General features: G+C 39.5%; 1 protein-coding gene across 37 annotated transcripts in view; it reads right to left on the reverse strand.

Moving 5' to 3' along the window:
* Nrcam (neuronal cell adhesion molecule) overlaps window positions 1-21,143 on the reverse strand; it is a 288,129-nt gene that overhangs the window by 51,030 nt on the left and 215,956 nt on the right. For 17 of the 37 annotated variants that reach the window (XM_042260669.2, XM_042260668.2, XM_076550714.1 and 14 more), the window contains exons 5-13: window positions 20,758-20,775; window positions 18,165-18,270; window positions 16,036-16,232; window positions 15,192-15,314; window positions 11,990-12,160; window positions 11,446-11,502; window positions 9,524-9,635; window positions 6,687-6,871; window positions 5,313-5,444 (exon numbers count right to left, since the gene is read on the reverse strand). In XM_042260669.2, the coding sequence (XP_042116603.1) occupies window positions 5,313-5,444; window positions 6,687-6,871; window positions 9,524-9,635; window positions 11,446-11,502; window positions 11,990-12,160; window positions 15,192-15,314; window positions 16,036-16,232; window positions 18,165-18,270; window positions 20,758-20,775 (1,101 nt within the window). The remainder of the gene's footprint in view (window positions 1-5,312; window positions 5,445-6,686; window positions 6,872-9,523; window positions 9,636-11,445; window positions 11,503-11,989; window positions 12,161-15,191; window positions 15,315-16,035; window positions 16,233-18,164; window positions 18,271-20,757; window positions 20,776-21,143) is intronic. The other 20 variants (XM_016007847.3, XM_042260673.2, XM_006989484.4 and 17 more) reach the window with 3 other exon arrangements.

The raw sequence follows: 21,143 nt of genomic DNA on the forward strand, positions 1-21,143 counted from the left end.
GGGAATAACTCGCCAACTTGCAAACTCAAATCATCTAAAGGAATAATAATTAATTTCCAGGAACAAGCGACTTCATTTGCTGCAAATAAACACCAAAGAAAGAAACATAAGAGTGTACAACCACATCCCACCTCTATAACTTTAAGCCCCAAGGGTAAGGTCTAACAGTGGGGTGACAGCCTTCAGAAAACTTTTAAAAAATATGATTCTTTTGAAAGGAATGGCAAAGACTGATAATATTTCCAATATTTGGAATATAAAAATAATAATTATAATAATAATAAATATAATGTCTTATAAGTACTAAGTACTGTCAATCTCTAAAATGTTTTATATCAATTGCATAATTTTACTTTTAGAGTAATTGCATAATTTCTTTTTAGAATTTCATGAAATATTAAATAAATTTTAGACATGAAAATTGTAGATGGGAGTACTTAATAGTTTGTTAAATTTATAATAAATTCAAACTAATTTAATAGTTTGAAATTAATGTTCCAGATTTCTGATTTTAGTCAATTTTAGAAATATTTCTTGGAGTATAAACAATTGGATATGACGTAAAGCCCAGCTTTGGCAAAGAGCTGAATTTCCCTTCTCCTGGCTATTCTATCCTAAAAAGTCCTGCCAACAGAGCCCTTTATCTTCAAGAAAAGGGGGAAGGAAGAAGCTTTGACAGGATCTTGAAAATATTCTGAGTTAAGTCTCCATTCCCCGGCTGTTTTCATGTGTTACTCAAGCACAATGTGTAATTGTGTCAGAAGAGATCCACTCTTTCTTACCAAGTTGGTTCTTATCCCTCCTCAGATCTGAGCTGAGTGGACCTTTTAACAAAGGGAGAGATTTTATGTGTTCCATGGGAAAAGCAAGTAATAGTCCCTCTCACTGCCTCCCAGGACAGAAGCAGGGATTGTGGTGCTCAGGTTCTTGGCCTTGGGGACCACTAACGAGGAAGGCACAGGCCCTGGTGGGGAAGGTAAAGAGAAAAAGGAGAAATGGAGGGACACTGGCTCTCTAGGAGAGCAGGGAAATACTCTTGCTGCTGGTTATAAAGAGTTTCTCTTTCTGATTCCCAAGTTCAACTTCACACTCTCTCAAGCACTCCAGATCATATATGAGGTCTCTTGTGGGTCTCTTATAGCTACATAATTTCTGACCACTATAGACTGTTTAAAAATATTTTGGGTGTTTCAGGCACAAATTCTGTATCTAATAATCTTGTTTGTGACAAGGAATTTTAAGAACCTGGGTGATCTAAATGAGGCATAGTTTTATAAGCCAGTGAGAGGTGCACCCAGGTGCTTTGGAGCTAATCCTACAAATTATATAAAACAGTAGGTGCCAGGTCTGAAGGCAAGCTCAAAATCAACACCACATTTTGCCAGCAGAACCCAGTCTTACCTCCACCTCACCCTGATAGTCCTAATTTTGCAGTTTGAAGCCCATGAAGTAGTCAGAGTCCTTGGATGATTGCCAACAAATCAGAAGAAGCAGGCTATGTGTCTGGTCACATGGGTCTCTGACTGCGTGTCTGCTGGTTGGCATAAGAAGCAGACCTGAGGCACGTGGCAGGGATGCTGCCTGATTCCCTGAATGATGCCACTGCAGAAGCACAGCTGTGCCCCAACCCTTCACCCCAGCAGCTGGTCCATCTACAGTTTCAGCAGTCTCTTGGGTGAAAGGTGGCGACAACTGGGCAGCATGGGCCTCAGGCCAACCTCTGGAGCCTCTGTTGGGCTCTGCTGAAGGTGAGATCCTCAGGGTTCATTCAGGGCCACTACACTGTATGGTTTTCTCAATGGTTTCTACCTTTGTATCTTTCTGTTATCTTCCATGGCCTGGATGCAAAACTCAACAAACTACAGGTGAGAGGTGAGCACCAGGCCTGTTTCCAGAACAGTTCACAAGTCTCAAAGGCAGCTGCTAAGTGGAAAGGAGATGGCACATATTGCTTCAAGCCTCCACTGACTTTTCGCTTTGTTTTGGTGCTTTGTTTTCTCACTAACACTTTATTTTGGATTACAGGAATCCAGTACACATCGGGGCACATAGCTCTTTGTACTTAGCTGTCTATGATTTATTTTCCATTCAAAGAAGACACTCAACAGAGGCTGTCCAGAGACCAGGTCCTGGACATGGTGAAAGAACCATGCAGGGTCCCCTCCAGCTCATCACCCTCAGTTATGAGATGTCCATGAAACAGATCTTGCACTTCCAGCTTGACCACTCTCAAAGAAGCATCATGTCTTTCTGACAGAGACAACAGCTGCTTGTAGCTCCCCAGAGCAAGGGTAGGCAAGAACACTTGCTATGCTGCCCTGCTGTACATAGTTCCCCTCCCTGAATGCCCACCAGGGAGGCTGTTCTGAGCTGCACACACCTGAGATGGGGCACCCTGGATCTGGAAGAGCTGTGCTGTTCCTACCAGATCTATGTGGACTCTTTGCTTCTTTTCCAAGGGAACATACTTAGGGGATGGAAAAAAAATGAACTGACTTAGAATCTGATTTGACAGATTTTATCCTAACTCTTTCTATTTGGGACCTAATTGGATGGGTTGGGGTTAATTGTAGAAGAGTCTAACTTGTTACCCTGAGATAACTGCCCTCTCCAAACACCCTTTTCTCTAGTTTTAACTGTAAAGAGGAGTGCATGTGATGACATTTTCAAAACTCATAATACAACTATTAATAGAATTTGGGGTTCCCCCAGGTGCTACTATGCTGGTGTTGAAAAGGTTGGATAACCCCCACAAGTTTTATGTTGTACCCCAATACTCAAGATGGTCCTAGGCCAAAGGCTCAGGCCTTTGGCAGGTGACTAGGTCCTAAGGGCTATTCTCTCACAAATAGGATCAGTGCCCCTTGACAAAAGACTTGAGGGGGACTGTCCCTGCTGTCCCCACACACTCACAGAGGAAGAACCAGCATTAGAAGCCACTAGGTGCCTTCAACTTGGATTTTCCAGCCCCCAGTACAGGGAGTAATAATTTTCTGTTGTTTATAAATTATCAAGCCCAAGGTACTTTGTTATGGCAGCAAAGCAGAGTAAGAGAGCCAATTTGGAAGGATGATAAACTGATCAGGAGGAAAGATCAACCTCATCACTTAATTTCTCAATTTTCCCTGCTTAGGGCTGTATCCTGACTGCCAAGCCTGGGAGGTTTTCTCTTGGACAGCCCCTGGCTCTCCCAGTTTTCCTGCTGAGCAGCTAGGTGGATGTTCCCTCCTACTTGTCTGTTTTTGCTGAGTCTAAATCTCAGGAGCACACTTAACCTTCTATAAATCGCCAAGAACCACTGAGCTGGGAAAAAGCAAACCTTTTGGTGCAGAAATGCTGAATATTCAATATGGCTCTTATTATTCTATATGCATTCCTAAGAAGACCATAATCGTACTGTAAAACATCTTTCAGTTTCTTTCACTCTCTCAGTTGTCACCATAACCCCCTGGGAGTGACAGTAGCTCCTTGATATATGGCCATGAGGTAAGATTTGTGGCGTTTCCTGCTCTGATCATAATTAAAATTGGAGCATAAATATCAGTACCAATTACTGGCCTCATTAGACTTAGTTTTCTTCCAAGAACATATTTTCTTTTTCAGTAAACACAAGCTGTTTCTGTCCAAGTATCTGATAACTACTGTGCTTTGTGACATAAGCAAATTCCCAATAAATACTCCAGCAAACACTCATGGCACAGGGTGAAATTACTCAGAATAAACCTGGGGCTGCTGTGCCTGGTGAAGAGGAACATGTTGTCGCTCCTCATAGTAATAGTAAATCTTCTAGCCATCTTCATCTCTGGGATGAGCCTTCTGTCTCAGAGAAAGACTCAATTTTAGGAAAGTCAGTTCAAAGGACCTTTTGGTTATGTGGAAGTAGAAGTGATATTTGATTTTCAGCTGGAGACTGTCAGGAGCCAGGTTGTTCTCTAAGGATGACAGTATCTTTATTAAGGAAAGAGCATCTTTGCATCTGATCTTAATGACTGGGAGGTGAGCCTGCAGCTGAGGCTGGGTTTGAAGCAGAAACACTCTCTCTCTCTCTCTCTCTCTCTCTCTCTCTCTCTCTCTCTCTCTCTCTCTCTCTCTCTCTCTCCCTCCCTCCCCCCACCCTCCTTCTCTCCCTCTCTCCATCTAAGAGGAAGTCTGAATTCCAAGAAGTGTGAAATGTTCAAAGGCCCCCCACTGTAGGAGGACAGGAGGCAGAGGAAAAGGGTAGCTGGCTGCTCTCTGTATGATCATGCCTTAGTTCAGACGCAGTGAGATGGGATTCCAATTCTGTTGTTTTGGGTTTTGTTTTGTTTTTGTTTTTTTGCTGTGCTGTAATTCCCTTCTAATATCCCTAATCCTTTAAACAAGTTTTATAAAATGAGCCTTTACTATGACTTAGAGGGTTCATGAAAAGCCCTTGGCTACACTTAAATGGGCCACGGTGGGCTGCATAGTGGTAGCTTGGGAAGATGGCTAGTGAAAATGAGCAAGGAGGTGACCTGCAGAACGGGGTTGATAGTAACAAACACAACCAATATCTTAATGTCTTCCTCAAGGATCCCTGGAGGAAGACCTCACAGTACTCAGGGAAGGAACGTGGGAGAAGACTGAGTATCCTGGATAAGACCAAGACCCTGTCCTTTGGGAGTCCAGTGGGACATTGGCCCCTGAAGATTAGAAAACTTGGGGGATACCTGGGCTTTTCCCAAGACTGAAAACTAAGGCCAGACCGATGCTTCTTACTTCTGTCATCTACTAAGTCCCAGTCTCCCTGTCAACCTGCACCGACTCTGTGATGTTTCCAAAGAAAGCTAATCTGAGCTGTCGGTGGTGTTTACTTTTGACCCTGCCATTCTCCCCATAACCTGGGTTAAAAATGAGAAATATTCTTGTTTCCATTAATACACATACAATCATCATAAGTTCTTTTTAAAATTTATTTTAATTGCCGGGCGGTGGTGGCGCACGCCTTTAATCCCAGCACTCGGGAGGCAGAGCCAGGCAGATCTCTGTGAGTTCGAGGCCAGCCTGGGCTACCAAGTGAGTTCCAGGAAAGGCGCAAAGCTACACAGAGAAACCCTGTCTCGAAAAACCAAAAAAAAAAAAAAAAAAAAAAAAAAAGTATTTTAATCAACTCTTTAATGTCTAAATAACTATCCAAAGGCAATTTAAAAAACTTTGAAGGTGATTTAGTGCCCCTGTTAACTTTATATTCAGCTTTCATCCTAAATGAATTATTTCATCACTGTGCATTTATTGCTGAGATACAGATGCACTTTGAAAATAATGTCCCATTAAAGATAAAGAAGGACACTTACTTTCTACTGGGACTCCATTTGTTAACCAGCCAATTCTGGGTTTGGGGTTGCCATTAGCTCTGCAGATAAGGGTCCCATTCTCTCCTGGGGATAGCACAAGGTTTTGAGGTGCCGAAATCCAGTATGGAGCCGCTTTATTAAGAGAAGAAAAACAGATTTAGAAAGTCTGACTCAAAAAGTATTGTAGAAAAAGATCTTATATGTAGTAAAAGAATACATTGGACTGTTGTAGTATATTATGAAGGTTTTGTAAAAGACCAATTGGTCTCACTTTTTAGAATGAAAAAATAATAATTCTTTAAACTTTATAAAGAGCAAAGAAAAATCACATGAACTTGAACTCTGAACTATGAAAAAAACAATTTTAAAACTGTTCATTTTTGAAAAGTTGCAAAGATAGAATACAGTGTGTTCTATTCTCCTTTGCTCAGGTTCCTCTAATATCTAGATTTTATATAGCTGGATTTTAGATATATATGAGACAGGAGGTGACCATTGTCCTGTCCTGGATACCACACTATCTCCACTGGTTGAGTCTCTTTAGCCAGGGAGTTTCTTGGTCTCTTCTTTTCTTTCATCATTCTGACACATAGAAGAATGCTAGTGGGATTTGATAGAATATCTTCAGTGAGTCTGTCTGATGTTTTCTCATGAGTAAACTCCAGATTTGGGGCTGTAAGAATATCACAGTGGTGGTGGGTCCTTTCTGATCACACCACTCCAAGGAAGGCATGAGAGCACAATGACTTATCATTAGTGATGTTCAGCTTCATCACTTGGTTAAGGCAGTATCTGGCAGGTGCTCTCACTACAAAGTTACTGCTGTCCATTGTTCTGTGTTCTGTTCATTGGCAACTGGTCACTAGGACAGCCCATTCTCAAGAGAGAACATAATCGCCATTTCCTCCACGAAGGAGTATTAAAGAATTAGCAGACATACATTAAATTAAACTGTCCTAGCCATTAGGTTTTTCTGGTTTTGTTTTTCTGCTTGTTTGTTTGTTGCTTTATGGAGAGAGGAACACTTTGATGTTCTACTTCTCTTTAAAGTTGTTTTCACCCCCCCCCCCCCAGTTTTAGAATTCCTCCCTGGATCTTGCCTGAAGCAGTTATCACTGTAAGACTATCGTGGTGATTTTCTATTTTTACCGCTCCTTCTGCATTTACTAATTGTAGTTCTGTGAGAGGATTTGAAGGGCTTGAAGATTTTTTAATCTGGCCTGGATACAATTACAATAGAAATGAGAAAAGATCCATGAACGTGGATATAAATTGAAACTTCTCATTACTGAAGAACATGATCAAAGGTGTATTAAAATGAAGTTTCTGAGTCTCCACAAGGGCAAGGGGGATGCATCTGAGGTGGAGTTATACCTTTAACTGTGACAGAAATGGTATGATGGACAGCTCCTAGTGTGTTCTTTGCTATGCACTGATAATTTCCAGAGTCTGCTTCTGAAACCTGAGTGATCTGCAAGGTTTTCTTAAAGTTCTGGTAAAACGTCCGGTTGACAGGAAGTGTTCCATCTTCTTTGATCCAGTAAATGATTGGAGTAGGTCTGTGGGGATAAATAAGTAATGACATTACAAAGGATGAGTTCACTGTGACTGTTTTGGAGAGTGAATTCTCATGCACATTTGTAATCAATGACTTGCTTAAAGATGACAACAAACATATAGACCTTTCAATTAACACCACATTTTTATAAGTAATGCTCAAAACCTGCAGTTGGAACCATTCCAATTTTCAGGTAATTAGAACTATACTAATTTTTGGCATACTGTAAGTCTGACTTCAGTGGTGCTGTACTGTAGGATGGGTGGCATCACTAAAGGAACCTAATCTTTTCTTCAAATTCTGGTCAGTGAGGATGCTCTAGAGACTTTTACCATGTCAATTGAAAGAATTATTTTTAAATTAATCATATGTATTATAATTCTCCATCAGCTAGAGTTAAAGATATATAGTGAATGAACTCACATGCACATCAGTGTCCCTGGACTTTTATATACATTTATCAGTCAAACTGATGAAACTTCCTGTTTTATGACACACTGATGATGTAAATAAAATGATTAATGAATTAAAATGATTTCCTTCACTTTATTATTCGTGAAAACTTAAAATACCGTTGTGCTAATTGATAATAATAGACCAGATTAATGTTATGCCACTTCTCACTCAATTTTATCCTTTTAAATCAGGAAAATCCAAACAAATGGTTTGACGATGAAAAGTCAGAATATTGCATGGAGTTAGATCTTTCTCAAAGTCTTAGATCTTTGCTTAAATTCTTCTCTGGCCTTGATTCCCCGACATCCTGGGGCCTTAGCATCTCCAGTTGTCTTAGTGAGAAGAATGGTTTGCTCATATAATGTCTTTAGAAAGTTTTCATGAGGTAAAATTTAAAAAATTGTCCAACACATTATATGTGTGTATGTGTGTGTGTGTGTGTGTGCACTAAGCCATGTATTCGAGAGATAGTAAAGAAGAAAGACTGATCTAGACCTTCAAGACATCATTATATTCGTCATCAGAGATGCAAGAGACATGCTTGTAATGACACTTTGTAACAATGGCTTTGATTTGTTTGGGTGAACAAAATGACAGCCTTTAAACTTGATGAAAAATTTCTAAAATTAAAACATGCTGTGAACATGTAAAGCTGCAGAAGACCTGAGATTAGTTTGGAAGTACTAGTCATGTGTGAACTCCTACAGCACATGTTTCCTTACAGTTAGCCTTGTGTTTCAGATGAGGTGAGAGGGGGTGGGGCTGGACACTGATGTTACACTGAGCAAAGCCGTTGGTCGTTATAGAAGGCTCCTACCCTGCTGACCAATCTTTAAGATTTAGGAATGTTTCAATGCCGAGCCTAACAGTCCCTGGTTTGTAATCAGTACCGTCCCACCAGGGTTTCACAAGAGATCAATGTTTTAAAAGTTCGTTCAGTTTTTTTATATGTTCAAATTCAAGCATACTTTACAGAAAACATTTAGTGTTCCTAATCTAAAAATGTAAAATGTTCCAAGATATGAAACTTGTTAAATGTTGTATTGATGCTTGACTAAAAAAAAAGTTGGAAAAAATTCTGTTAGGAAAGACTGATTTTTAAATTAATTTTTTTTATATATATTTATATATTCTACATACTGGCTACAGTTTGCCCTCCCTCCTCTCCTCCTCTTTCCTCCCCCTATATCTCTTCCTCCCCTCCCCACCCACTCCTCTTCTGCTTTTGTTCAGAAAGGGGCAGGCCTCCTATGGGTATCAACAAAGCATTGGAAAGATTGATTTTGTTGTTGTTGTTATATCTTTAAGAATGTTGTTAGTTTTTAAGCTGAAGAACTGTCATATTGAGTGTGATTTCCTGATTTGGCCAGCAGAGGCCTCCATGTGCCTCCTGAAGTAATTATTCCTGGATTAAGGAAAGATTATGTGATCACTGGATTGCCAGGTCAGAGACGACACAAATCACAAAACGTGAAGGCAGCGTGCTCCTGGGATCCCACTCACAGCTGCAGCAACTCCGCTCATGTAAAGGCACTTGCTTGATGCCAGGCACCATGGGAGGACGATCCAGGGCCTGCCTGTCAGAGGGACCTAACTTCACAGTTGCTCTTGTATCTGTCCAAGGACTCCCTGAAATGCCAGTCAAAGGCACATGGGCTTTACAGTCTGCCCTCAGGAAGCAAGAGAAGAGACGATGCCACAGTTCTTAGGCTGTGACATGTGCTTTTGATGACAGACACTAGGAGAGGGTACCACTGCTAAAAATCCATCGCCACCCTGTCAGGTGCTCCATGTGGCAGACCTTGAGAGTAATGACCCCAGTGAATCCACCTTCAGATGCCACGCCCCCCACCAGAGTGCTAGACAAATGACCAAGGCTAAGTGGCTGTTAATTTTTTAAGCTACCAAGTCCTGAGGTTGTCTGTTCAACAGCAGCAAAATTCTACCCCCTTACTAAAGCACAGTGATCATAAGGTGATTGCAGACATAGATAACGCAATTCAACACTATTATATCAAAATATTTTAGCAATAGCATGGAATCCAAAGTTTACTCAGGAAATGTTTGTTAAATTTTTCTTAATTTTGGTCAAATTAGAAGCATAAGGCCATGAGTGGTTCTTCCCGGGATATTACTGCCTATCGGTCTTTTACATTTTGGTAAGAAGTAAGCAACAGGACAGAATGTGTTAACTCACAGGCCTTCTGCAATGCACTCTAGCGAAAGCACATTTCCTCTTAGTTCCTCTTTGCGGCTTTCAGTGCCCTGCGGAGTGAGGAATGTTGGTGGCCTCTCTTTACCAGGTTTAGCTGCAAACAAGAAAATGCAACGCACATTAACATTATGGACGTGTGTTTCTAGGAACATGGCCATTGTCAAACGCTGCCCCAAATTCTAATCTCTAATTTCAAATCCGTTCATTGCTTATTTTGAAATTTGTTAAGTGATGCATCCACATGCTCTCCTCACACTTATGCAGTGTGCAGGAAAGGGAACAATTTTGGTCGCACAAGCAAACTGGTGACAGGGCCCCTCTTGTACGTGTCTTTAACTTGGGTTAGGTCTTTTCGATTTTCTGTGGCCTGGTAAGTTTTCAAAATGTCAACAAAGGAAAATCAGCTCATCGAACTACACATCCCTTAAGACTGGTGCTCAGGTCAAAGAAAAGAGTGTGTCTTTTGAAAAAGGTTCGATTTTTTTTTTTTTTAGCAGCAAATCGCTGTGGACAAAGTGTCTAGATTTATTCTGGAGATAACATTATAGCCAATTCCACTGACTTATCTCAAGATTCCTCCACTGCAAGATTTGTGAAAAATAAAACAAAACTAGACAATTACTGGCAGAGTTCTGGCAAATTCCATGCCAGGAATGAAGATTAAAAGCAGAGGAGCTGAAGGAGGGACTGCCTGGCAGAGTGTTTGTTTAGTGGGTAAGGCCCTGGGTTCAGTCCCCCGCTTTGGAAAAAGAGAAAAAGAATATTAGCAGAGCTAAACACATTGAAATCAGCTTTTCAACGACAAAATAAAGGGTCTAAGTCAGAGAACTTAGAAATATTCACACAGAAGACCTCCTGTCTGGTGGAATTTTTAAAAAATATGGCCTTATCTACTGAAGCCCTTGGGAAATTTTCAAGTGGAAATGTCTTAAGACTGTAGATTTTCATTGTTGGGACCACAAATGATCTACTTGATGCTTCTTAAACCCAATGAAGAAGTAGTATGTAAATTTCTCATTTCTCAGAAGAAAAAAACTGAGTACCAAAAAGGCATTGCTGAAGAAAAATTGGTTTTCTTAAGGATTGAGAACTTGTTGAGGGACTTTACTCCTCTAAAAATCACCTTGGGAATACTCTTGAGCTCATATTTGAGGGACTATATTAAATGAATAAAGGTGAGAGTTATATCCTGCCATATTCTCTAATGTTTATATCTCAGAGGATAAAAAATTAATGCAGCAGAAACTCTACCTATGGAAATTAAGAAGCTCTTATGTCCAGAGGCCCTTACTTTTAGTGATAGATTTTACGCTTGACAACCATGTTTTCCTTAAGGAAATCAAATTCTTTTCAATTTAAAACAATGAAGCTGAATGGTCTATTTTTAAATGTTTACTCCCCCACAGAAGATAGTGAGTGGGTTTCTAACAAAGCTAAGAACAATACAGTTGCTAATTCTACTGAATGATGTCATATAAAACTTAAGGTTAGATGACTACTATGGAATGTACTCTATGTTAGTTACAGTAGGTGCTGATGAGATTCTAGGGGTTAATACAACCAAGTCAGTTCATGTATAGGCCATGCAAAAAGTTTTTAGACAGCACAAAATATGGAAAATACAATTCTGGACACATATGAAAGATTTTTTTCTAGAGCATATGAAATGGTTTACATGAAAAATTATAACAATTTTAATTACACATACATCATGGAAAATGTTTTAGTGACATGCTTGAAATTTTATAGCTAAGTCTCATAAGAAACACACATTGATACAGTGACATTAAACATGTAATTAGAAATTTCATAAAGAAACGAAGTCAAAGAGCCATGGAGGTGAAGTTAGTGAACTAATGTCTACAATGAAGGAGAGAATATCAGTTACAACCACCGTCACTCACCACCATAAAACTCAGTGTCACTCAAATTAGCAGCTATAGTGTCATTCAATTCATCCACTGAAATAAACAGAATATCATGAAGAGGGCACAGAAGTAGAGGAGAAGAGTCAAAAAACCACCGGGCAACAAAAACAAATGCATACACCTATGCTAAGGGCCATTCCTTCCTGGTAAATACAGGGCTTGACATCATACTGGCTAACTCATTAATTCACTCAGCCACCCCCAACTACAAGTTTAACTGCAGGAAAAATGCCAGTAAAAGGCTGTGAGGCATAATGCATACACCAATGCTCAGAACACCACAGAGTCGGGAGGTTGCCATAGAAACAGGAATGGCAATCAGTGAAAAATGTAAAAGACAATATTTTAGAGTAAGCATGCTTTTTTCTAGCACATAAGCGAATGCTTTTGTGATTCTTCACAGGAATTTTCCTCATCATTGAACTGGTTTACCTCAGAGTAAGAACTGTATTTAATCATTAATAATTTGATTCACATATGTAAACACCATTGAAAGAGACCCAGAAGGCTGAGCTCTTACCTGAAATCACCTTCAAAGAAATAGGTTGCTTCTGTTGTATGGTTTGAGTGTGATTAAATCTGGCATAGCAGATATAGTCTTCCCGGGTATCCTCTGGGAGGACATTGGAGAAATAAAGGTCTCCATTCAGGCCTTGGGAAACCCGCTCACTCTGTGGAAGTCTTTGAAAGGCTGGAGGAAGACAGAGAGATAGATACTTAGATCATTCTGTCATACAGTTACCATTCTCCATATCAGCAGGGCAACCATCTATTAATATCTCTGTACATCCCACGGGAAAAAAAAATATATATATATATATATATATATATATATATATATATATATATATATATATATATTACTCATAGCTCTTTTAGTAAAATAAAACTGTTTTTGGTTTTGTTGTTGTTTTATTTTTGTTTTTTGCTTTGTTTTGTGTTTTTAAGATGTGGGATACAGATGTTCTATTAGACTTGGCCAATCCTAATTTCTTGGAGCTTGAAGCAGTAATAGACTAGAGCCATGAAGTGAAATATTTCATTAAGAAAGTAGGAACAAAAAAAAATGCTCCATAACGAGTTTGCATAGTTCCTAGTATCCAAATGGTCTCTAATTACACACATCTTAGAAAACACATCAGGAAAGTTTGTAAGGATATTAACATGGGTTACATGTTATCATAAATTAGGCTCTGAGCAAGGGGACAAGCACAACAGTCCCCCAGCCCGGTGTGAGCCTACAGTCTAATCGATGAACCAAGCAGCCAACACCTGGTTAAACACAACAGACAATGATGATACCACTATTTGATGCTATGATCTGCCACTAGGAAACCAGACCTGGTTTCCCTCACTTCATGTACGGCTCATCTTGTGACATAGTCCACCTTTTACTATTATATGGATGCATAACAGCCATCTCCTTGTACTAAAATTAAAGCTCCAGGAGAGAGGGCATTTTTTGTTTAAAGTTGATACTGTGGACAAGTGACCAGCCTTTGGTAAGGTCTCCTTCAAACGTTCTTGGAAGGGCTAAATATCAGTCATCAGCACACTGACAATCCAGTTTCCAGAATATTGTCCTCCTTCAGGACCAGGTAAGGAGCTAGCCTTGGGCATGGGAAGAGGATTTCCTACATGGCTGAGGGATGGGAAGAGGTGGAAACCACTGATCTATGTATGAGATTACATCTGATCATCAAAAAGGATCCCGGAGCTCCAGACTCAGTTGCCAGAGCCTGAACTGTGGTATCTTCAGCTCCTAGGTGAGAAGGACTTGGACAAGTCACACATCCCTGCAACATCAGGCTCAGTGTCATATCTGCTGATGGGATTTCTTCAGCCTGGGGCAAGGATATGTGTTCTTCCAGGAGCAAGTACCTGACCTAACGTTTCACAAAATGCAAAGATGTAGTTAAAACCCAGCAGGAACTTTGGCAGTCAGAGCCTGGAGAATTGTGTTACCAAGTTTCCATCAAGGTGGAGTCTTAGCAATTTATAGTCTTAAAACATTAATCCACTTGGGCAGATTTTAAAATATTGAGGAAAGGAATGTACACTGAGAGTCAGGCAGGTGGTGCATGCCTGAAATCCAAGCTATTTGGAAGGCTGAAGGGGAAAGACGACAAGTTGAGGCAAATCTGTAATACATAACAAGTTCAACATCAGCCTGGGCTACTCAGTGAGACCCTGTCTCAGAAAACGTACATTTATTTAATGAATCCAAGGCACCAAAGACAGATAGATATTTATTATCTTTTTTTTTTCTCCTCCTGAATTGCATGACTAATGGATGGATGCTGGTAGCTCAAATGTAAGGCAAAAGGACATCAATGGAGGGCGTGAGACGTCCCTTTGAGTTTCTTTGTATTACACTTGGAAAGAAGGTGTGCATATAGGGATATTTTTATGATGCATAAAGCAAGAGTGCTGATAGATTCGGCTTTTCCTCATATTTCAGATGCAAGTCGATTTGAAAGGCGGATGGTTTGCTACATTTTAAAATTTATGAAATCATACATATTGCCAGCTGTGCCACACAGAAAGCATTAGCTCTGTATTCAGATTATTTGGAGAGTTTCCATGTGACTTATTTCTTTATTAAGCAAACAAGAAATCATTTCTGAGTAAGAACGATTAATGCATCTAATTTTGATGGTGATATTTGAAGAGTGTTATTCTCAAAGCCATAAATCATTCCTTTATATTGGATTTGTTGCTTATTCCCTCAAAATCCATAACAGCTGCCACATAAATAAAGGGAGCATATATTTGCACATTTATTAGTTTATAGTTTCAGGACAGGATACTCCTATTTTTCAATCAGTTTTCTGTCTCTAAACTTCATATTCATCCCTGGCTCCTCTCCTCGAGTTCCTCTCTCTCCCTCTGTGAGGCTCTACACTCAGATTACATCCAGAGTCTGACCCATTCTTCTGCTACCTCCCAAGTTCAAGTCATCATTAACCATGTCCTGGATTGCAGCAATGCACTCCTAACTGGTCTCCACCCCCTCTCTTTTTCAAGTGCTGGGGATTGAACCTAGGCCCTTATAGATTCTAGACAAGTGGTCGACCACTAAGCTACATGCTGAGCCACATCCTGGCCCCTCCCCACTTCTCTTTCACCCTCCATGTGCTCCAACATGAATGGAAATGATCCTCTTACTAGCTATTTTATTTCAGATAAATGTGCTCCTTCAACATTTTCCTATTTCATTCAGAGAGACAAGCCCTTTCCATTGAGTTCCTGTGATTCCCTGACACTGCTCTCATCCTCCTTCCCCTTGGCTCTTTTAATAAGGTCACTTTTTCTGTCTCCTTTTGTTTTGTTTTTCACCCTAGGGATGCTTCTCCTCAGGGCTTGCACTGGTGCTCCCTTCCCACATAGATATGCAGGTCACTTGTGTGCTCTCTGGCCCCAGAAATTTCTTCCATAAAATTTATCATTGACTAATACAGATTTTCAAAATGCATTTACTGTCTGCCTCTTTTTCCTCCTCAGCTTACCCCTGTTGTATTTTCTGTTGTTGTTGATCTACAGCAGTGCACAGCACAGTTAATGAATGAAGTGGCATGGTACTTATTTCAGTAAGCAGCTGTTTTTTCTGAGCATCTACACATCATTTTATAAGCACTTTATGGTTCATAAGAGAAGGTAAATTGTTAAGACAACAAATAACTACAAGATGGTTGAAGAAAATTACTAGTGTTAAGACTTACAATTATCCATCCAAAATATTATGGCTGGTGGTAATCCAATTGGAGGTCTACAGGGAAGAACCAATGACTGACCGTTATGAAGTATTATTGACTCAAGTCTTTCTTTGGTCCACAAGGGCGACCCTGTTAAGTAAAACCCCAAAACCTTCTGAATTATGTCTTCATGCAAAAATAAAAAGAAGATAGCAATACAAAGAAAGGGAGCCAAGGTTTTTGGAAAATGGTAACTTAGAATTTATATACATTAAATAATAAGAACTACTTTTAAATACGGTGTTAGTTTTTAAAAAGAAACAAACTATAATAAAAGAAAAAGAAAAATCTCCTTTATCATTATATTTATTATTAATATGTGTAATAATACTACTACATATTATATCAATATATAATTATTGCCATTGGTAGCGTGACTCAAGCCACTAATCCACTGTCTAATAATTCACACTAATACACCAATAAGACAAGGTCTTTGATACAAGCCATGTTCTCCATAGAGAGTGGAAAAAACTTAAATGTCAGCATATTTTCTAAATAAGTAACTATATACACATTTGTATTTCATACAGCATTATATATGTATACTCACTTATAAATTTGTAGGAGAATATATATCATATTTTAACATCAAAAAGTTTGGAAAATAGCATTTCAGACTAAGCTGGTTTTATACACATATACACATGGAAAGAAAAATACTGACTAGAAGTTATTTCTGTGAATGGAAAGACTCATGATCAATTTAAATTTCTTTATATATAATTTAAATACATAATTTTAAATGTTTACAAAATAACCACAACTGTCTATCTTTAAAGGTCATGTTTGGTTGGCAAATCTCACTTACTGGATGGGCGGACAACAATGTTATTAGAGATCGCAGCTCCGCGCTCATTCCTCGCTGTGCACTGATAGACTCCTTCATAGGTCTCTGCTTTGCCTTCACTCATGATGTTGATGACGAGTGTTCCTGAGCCAGGCTTCATGGTGACCAGAGGGTCTTTGTCTATGTCAAAGTGAGTTCCATTACGGGTCCAGGAAAAGCTGCCCAACACATCAAGGGTTAAGTTTGTTAATAGTCTAGAAAAATGGGATTATGTACCCCTTTAAAAAACCTTGGGTTTTATTGGGTTCCAGGAATAATTGTTAGATTTCAATATTTAGCAAAATGTCCCCTTTTTTAAAATACTGTGCCAAATCGTGACTCAGAAAAAAGTGTTGTTTTTACATTTTGAGGTACATACTTCTTTTAAAATCAGCTCAAATCCAATACAAATTGCATGCCATTTTTCTAAGAAAATATAGAAACAAGTCTTCAAGGCACAGTCTCTGAACTTTATTAACATTTTTATTGGAACACCATTGTTCACACTCAGTTAAGCTGTCAGGAAAAATGTGTTCTGGGCTGAAAGGTGACAGGAAAGGCCTCCATAAGCATTGTGTGATCTTTGGGTGGGAAAGTGATCAGGTCTGTTTCGAGGTACCAAAGTATAAACTGGAGACAGGAAGGAGAGTTAAGACTTAGTTATTAAAAGTGGTATTTCTACATTGGGGTGCATTTTTATAATTTTTAATTCTAGAAATAATCATATAAATTTTTAGGAGATATGCCAAATTGTCAACCAAGATTCATTTTTCTTGGTTTATTTATATAAAAGATGCCCTTTTATAAATGTCGCAATGCTCATGCGATTAAATACGTCCTAATTAGTTACACCCTGGTGATCGTAGGACAACGGGGAGGCACACATGTCAAACTTCCCTGTGTTTTCCAACTTGGAGTTCTTGCCTAAGCTAGGGCAGGTGGTAGCGATGGTGCAGGCTACAGGCATTTCGTGGGCAGAGGGCAGAGACCGTGGTAAACATCCCACAGAGTACAGGACAGCTTCATTCTCACAGCAAGACATCACCACCATTAACTAGTGACAAAAAGGTTTGCCGTACTTGTGTGGCCTTAACTAAGAATGAAGGTGAAGGGCACGTTGAGGCCTGTTTGAAAACTGGTTTTGGAAATATGGTGGGGCTACTGTTTGGGAGTAAAGCTTTGATGGAAGTGTTGACATACACAGGTATCTAGAATCAAGCAGTTTTTTTTCTCAGATTCTAATTTAATAAGGCTTATAATATATAAACGTGCAAATAAAATATCTAAAACATTCATTCTTTTGTTACTTTAAATTATTATGCCTAGTTATAATTTAAGACATGAGAATGAAGAGTTACAATGTAATAGTCATTTAAAGTCTCATTTTTAACAATCAAGCTCTATAGAATTCTCCATACTACTGGACTAGCTGTTGTGTTACTCTCTGCAGGGCTTCGGATGATAGTCCAGCAGATGACCCTCAGTTTCCCATCCTTATCATGTGTTGTTTAGACTGGATTATGAAGTACTCATGCTGAGATCTACATGGAGAGCCCTGTTAAGTACAGAGAACAGTGTAGGACCACTCTGTGGCCAGTTCAGAGGTGGGAGAGTTCGGAGAAGCCATCATTTCAAATTACCCTTTGTCTTTTCAACCTATGAAAAAACAAGCCCAGATAAAAGGAGTTTTCCCTTGTCATAAACCATTGGTCTCAGAACTAAGATTAGAAGGTCTTTCTCTATCTCTTCACAAATTATGAGCATTTTATAGAAAAGCATGAATAGAAAAATGCAAAAATCTAGGCTTCAGCAAACAAGCTGTAATTAATCTGAGGGATGAGACAGTGAACCTGTAACTGATACTTTAGAGATATGCAGGACCTAAGAAGACACATTAAACACCTTTAAAGGGCTGCAATGAGCCAAGGAGTTGATAAACAAAAGAGTGAGATAAACAAAAGACCATGCTGCCACTCATACTGAGAAATACCCAACTAAAAAAGAAGTTGCTCCACACGATCTTCCTTATTCTATCAACAATTCAAAACATTTCTACATTTGCAGAGATTGCTTACTATTTTAAACGCTCTCAAGGCAGAAGGCATGCTTACCTTGGAGGAGGCTTCCCTTTAGCTTCACACTGGATTACAATGTTCTCCCGAGGGTCAATAATGTAGTCCTTTGGTGACTGTTGGGTGATGGTTGGAGGCTGTACCACTTAATTGTAAAAGGGGAGAATAATGTAAAGAAGTAAATGATTTACTATCAATGATAGCAACCGTGTTTTCTATATTAAAATCACTTGCCTCAGACTAAATATGCCACAAATATTCCTAGTAACTTCTGTTGTAGCTATAAATCCCCATTAGATTTTCAACTAAAATTCACCTAAAGTTGGGAAGTCAGGACACAACTTCCCTTTGGCCACATCACACACACTTGCAAAATCCATTTTCCAGACTAAAAGTCTGGGAAAATGATTACTAATACAAACCTAATATCAAACACTGTTTTTCTGATGTAACAATGAGAAATTCATGGTTCTTTTGTTTCAAGTGATATCTTTTAATGTAAGTTATAAGGTAGATTTGACTCTTTCTTAGGATAGATTTACTGACATAGAGCTCATTAGTATGCTAATTATGTAAATTAATATATCCCAGAGAAACATACTTTTGACATGCTCATATTTAAAAGATTGTTAAACTGGAGCCTTGACCTGCCTTATCTAAGCCAGCGGGTAGATGAATTAGGGATGAAGAGAAAACACTATTATTTGGGCTATTAATGGGATTGAAATTCTCCTTTCTAAGGGACCATGTTTCTATTGTGCTCTTCAAATTATTACCCACTCCTTTACTGTGAAACTGCAAAGATAACTGTTTTGACCCAGAGCAATTCAATCTAGAGACCTAGAGCATTCTCCAAGTTGTTCTAAGACCACTCTAGGGTCTTTCCTCCTATGAGATCAGGATTCTTGTTAGAACGGAGACCACTCTGGGCTCTTTCCTCCTATGATACCAGGATTCTTGTTAGAATGGGAAAGCACTAGAGAGACCATGATTTCAACCTCTGTTAGTAATTCAGAGAGGCTAATGACTTGACCAGGAAGGCCCCAAGCAGAGACTAATTCTCCCCTTCTTTCTGCATGGCTACTGTTAAACACAGGTTCAGGGAAGCTATTCACAGAGTGGCTGTTTGCAACAGGAGCAATTTGCCCTTGCTCTTCCAGGGACCTTTGGTCATCTGGAGAAAGTTTCCTTTGCCACAAGTTGGGTTGGGAGAGAATGATCACCTGTAGCAGGTAGAGGCCAAGGGTGTCCTTATAAATCTCACAAGGTGTAGGGCAGTTTCCCATGACAAAGGCTTGCTGGGGCCCCAATGCCAACATGCTAGGGAGTGAGCGGCATCTTTGGGACTGTGCAGTGAAGCATCCTGCTCCATCTTGCTTTCCCCTGCATCAGGCACTTTGGACACTCCTGCTTCTATCTTGTCAATTTCCAATGTTAGTCAGCAGTTCTGTCTGAGGGTTAGTGGCTCTCTGCTTTTCATTAGCTGGGAGACTTGAGGCTCTACCCCTGTAAGCCCTCCGACGGGATGGGAGGTTTAAAAGTTGACTTGGCTTCCAGCTGTAACTGGGAGGATTAGCAACACATGTTACGTAAAATTTTTAGGAGATGCCAGCACTGGGACTGTCCAGTTGTGCCTCAGGATTCTAATTTGGGCCAGCTTCATTTTGGAGTGATCAACCTCAGATTCTGGGAATACAGCATTTGGGATAATGAAATGAATTTTTCAGGTTCTACACCGTCAAAATGGTGAACAAAGACATTGATAGAAGGGATTCTTAGGAGTCATTCAGTTCAGTTCTTCTTGGGGGGAATGTGGTGGGTGGGGTAAGAAAGTGCCAGACATGCAAATTTGGTTTCAAATGCAGGCCTTCCCCTCCTGTGTCTGCAGCTGTGCCAGGAGTTTGCCATCTGGAGGTATCTTTTTGAACACTGCTTAGGTCATATGGCAATTAATAAATGCTTTGTAGTAATAAGTGACTTACCAAGATTTCTCTGTTTAATTCAACATCAAAGGAAAATGTCTGAAAATGGACATCTATTCACTGGATGATAAATGCTACCTAGCTGTCAGAAGCAGCAGAAATTTTTACTTATAGGAAGCCTGCCAGGAACAATTAGCTGAAGTGTTCTACCTTCTGGGTATTTCAAGACAGTCTTCTAATTTGCAGAGCTTTTCTACTTATAACACCCAGGACCACTGTTCTACCCAGTTCTGAAAGCTGAAGCCATAGAAGGACTTGACTGAGCTTCTGCATACACCCAACTTCCAAAATTCTGCAAAAAAATGTGTGTCAGTTCCAGTTGATGACATTTGAAAAAAAAGATCATTCTCCCTACAAAGTTCTTCTGAATTTTCTCATTGAGTTACATCAGATGTGAATACAGCTTGTATATTAGTAGAATAGCAAGTTGGCAAAAGTAATATCTGAGTCTCCATTATTCATGCAGGTTATATATTATTACACTTGTACCTTAGCATTCAAATGAGGTGTTTGGCTATAGTAAGCAACATGCTTATAAAGACACTAATCACAAAGCGTGATGGTGTTTGCTTGATTCACACTGTTAATTCAAGAAGCAAGGGCACAGTCACATCTTCACACTGCCTAGTAATTTGTAGAAATACACTTACAGTCGCCAAGAAGCTTTGCTTTTTTCCCATCAGTATCAGCAGGTGAGTGGGCAAAGAAGATTCAAGAAAATCAGATGTTAGTAATGAGAATGTTAGCACCCTAAAGATAAAAGGGGGGCATCCTGTCTACTTGGTTTGGCCTAGAATAAAAACCATACTGTAAAAGCTGAAGTTGTGACATTACAAGAGAAAGAAACTGGCACTCATAATTCTGTCTGCCCCTGCAGCAGCTTCTTACATCAGCATATGGAAGAACAAAGGCCATGCTGTAGGAAAAAAGGGGGAGGGGGACACTTGCAGGAACAGGAATAGCTAATTCCATCCTATACACATTGTGCTGCACTGATAATTATGGTCAATTTGAAAAACAGATGAAATCCACAATT

This window comes from Peromyscus maniculatus, chromosome 14, assembly GCF_049852395.1.
Source record: "Peromyscus maniculatus bairdii isolate BWxNUB_F1_BW_parent chromosome 14, HU_Pman_BW_mat_3.1, whole genome shotgun sequence".
NCBI classification, from domain to species: domain Eukaryota; kingdom Metazoa; phylum Chordata; class Mammalia; order Rodentia; family Cricetidae; genus Peromyscus; species Peromyscus maniculatus.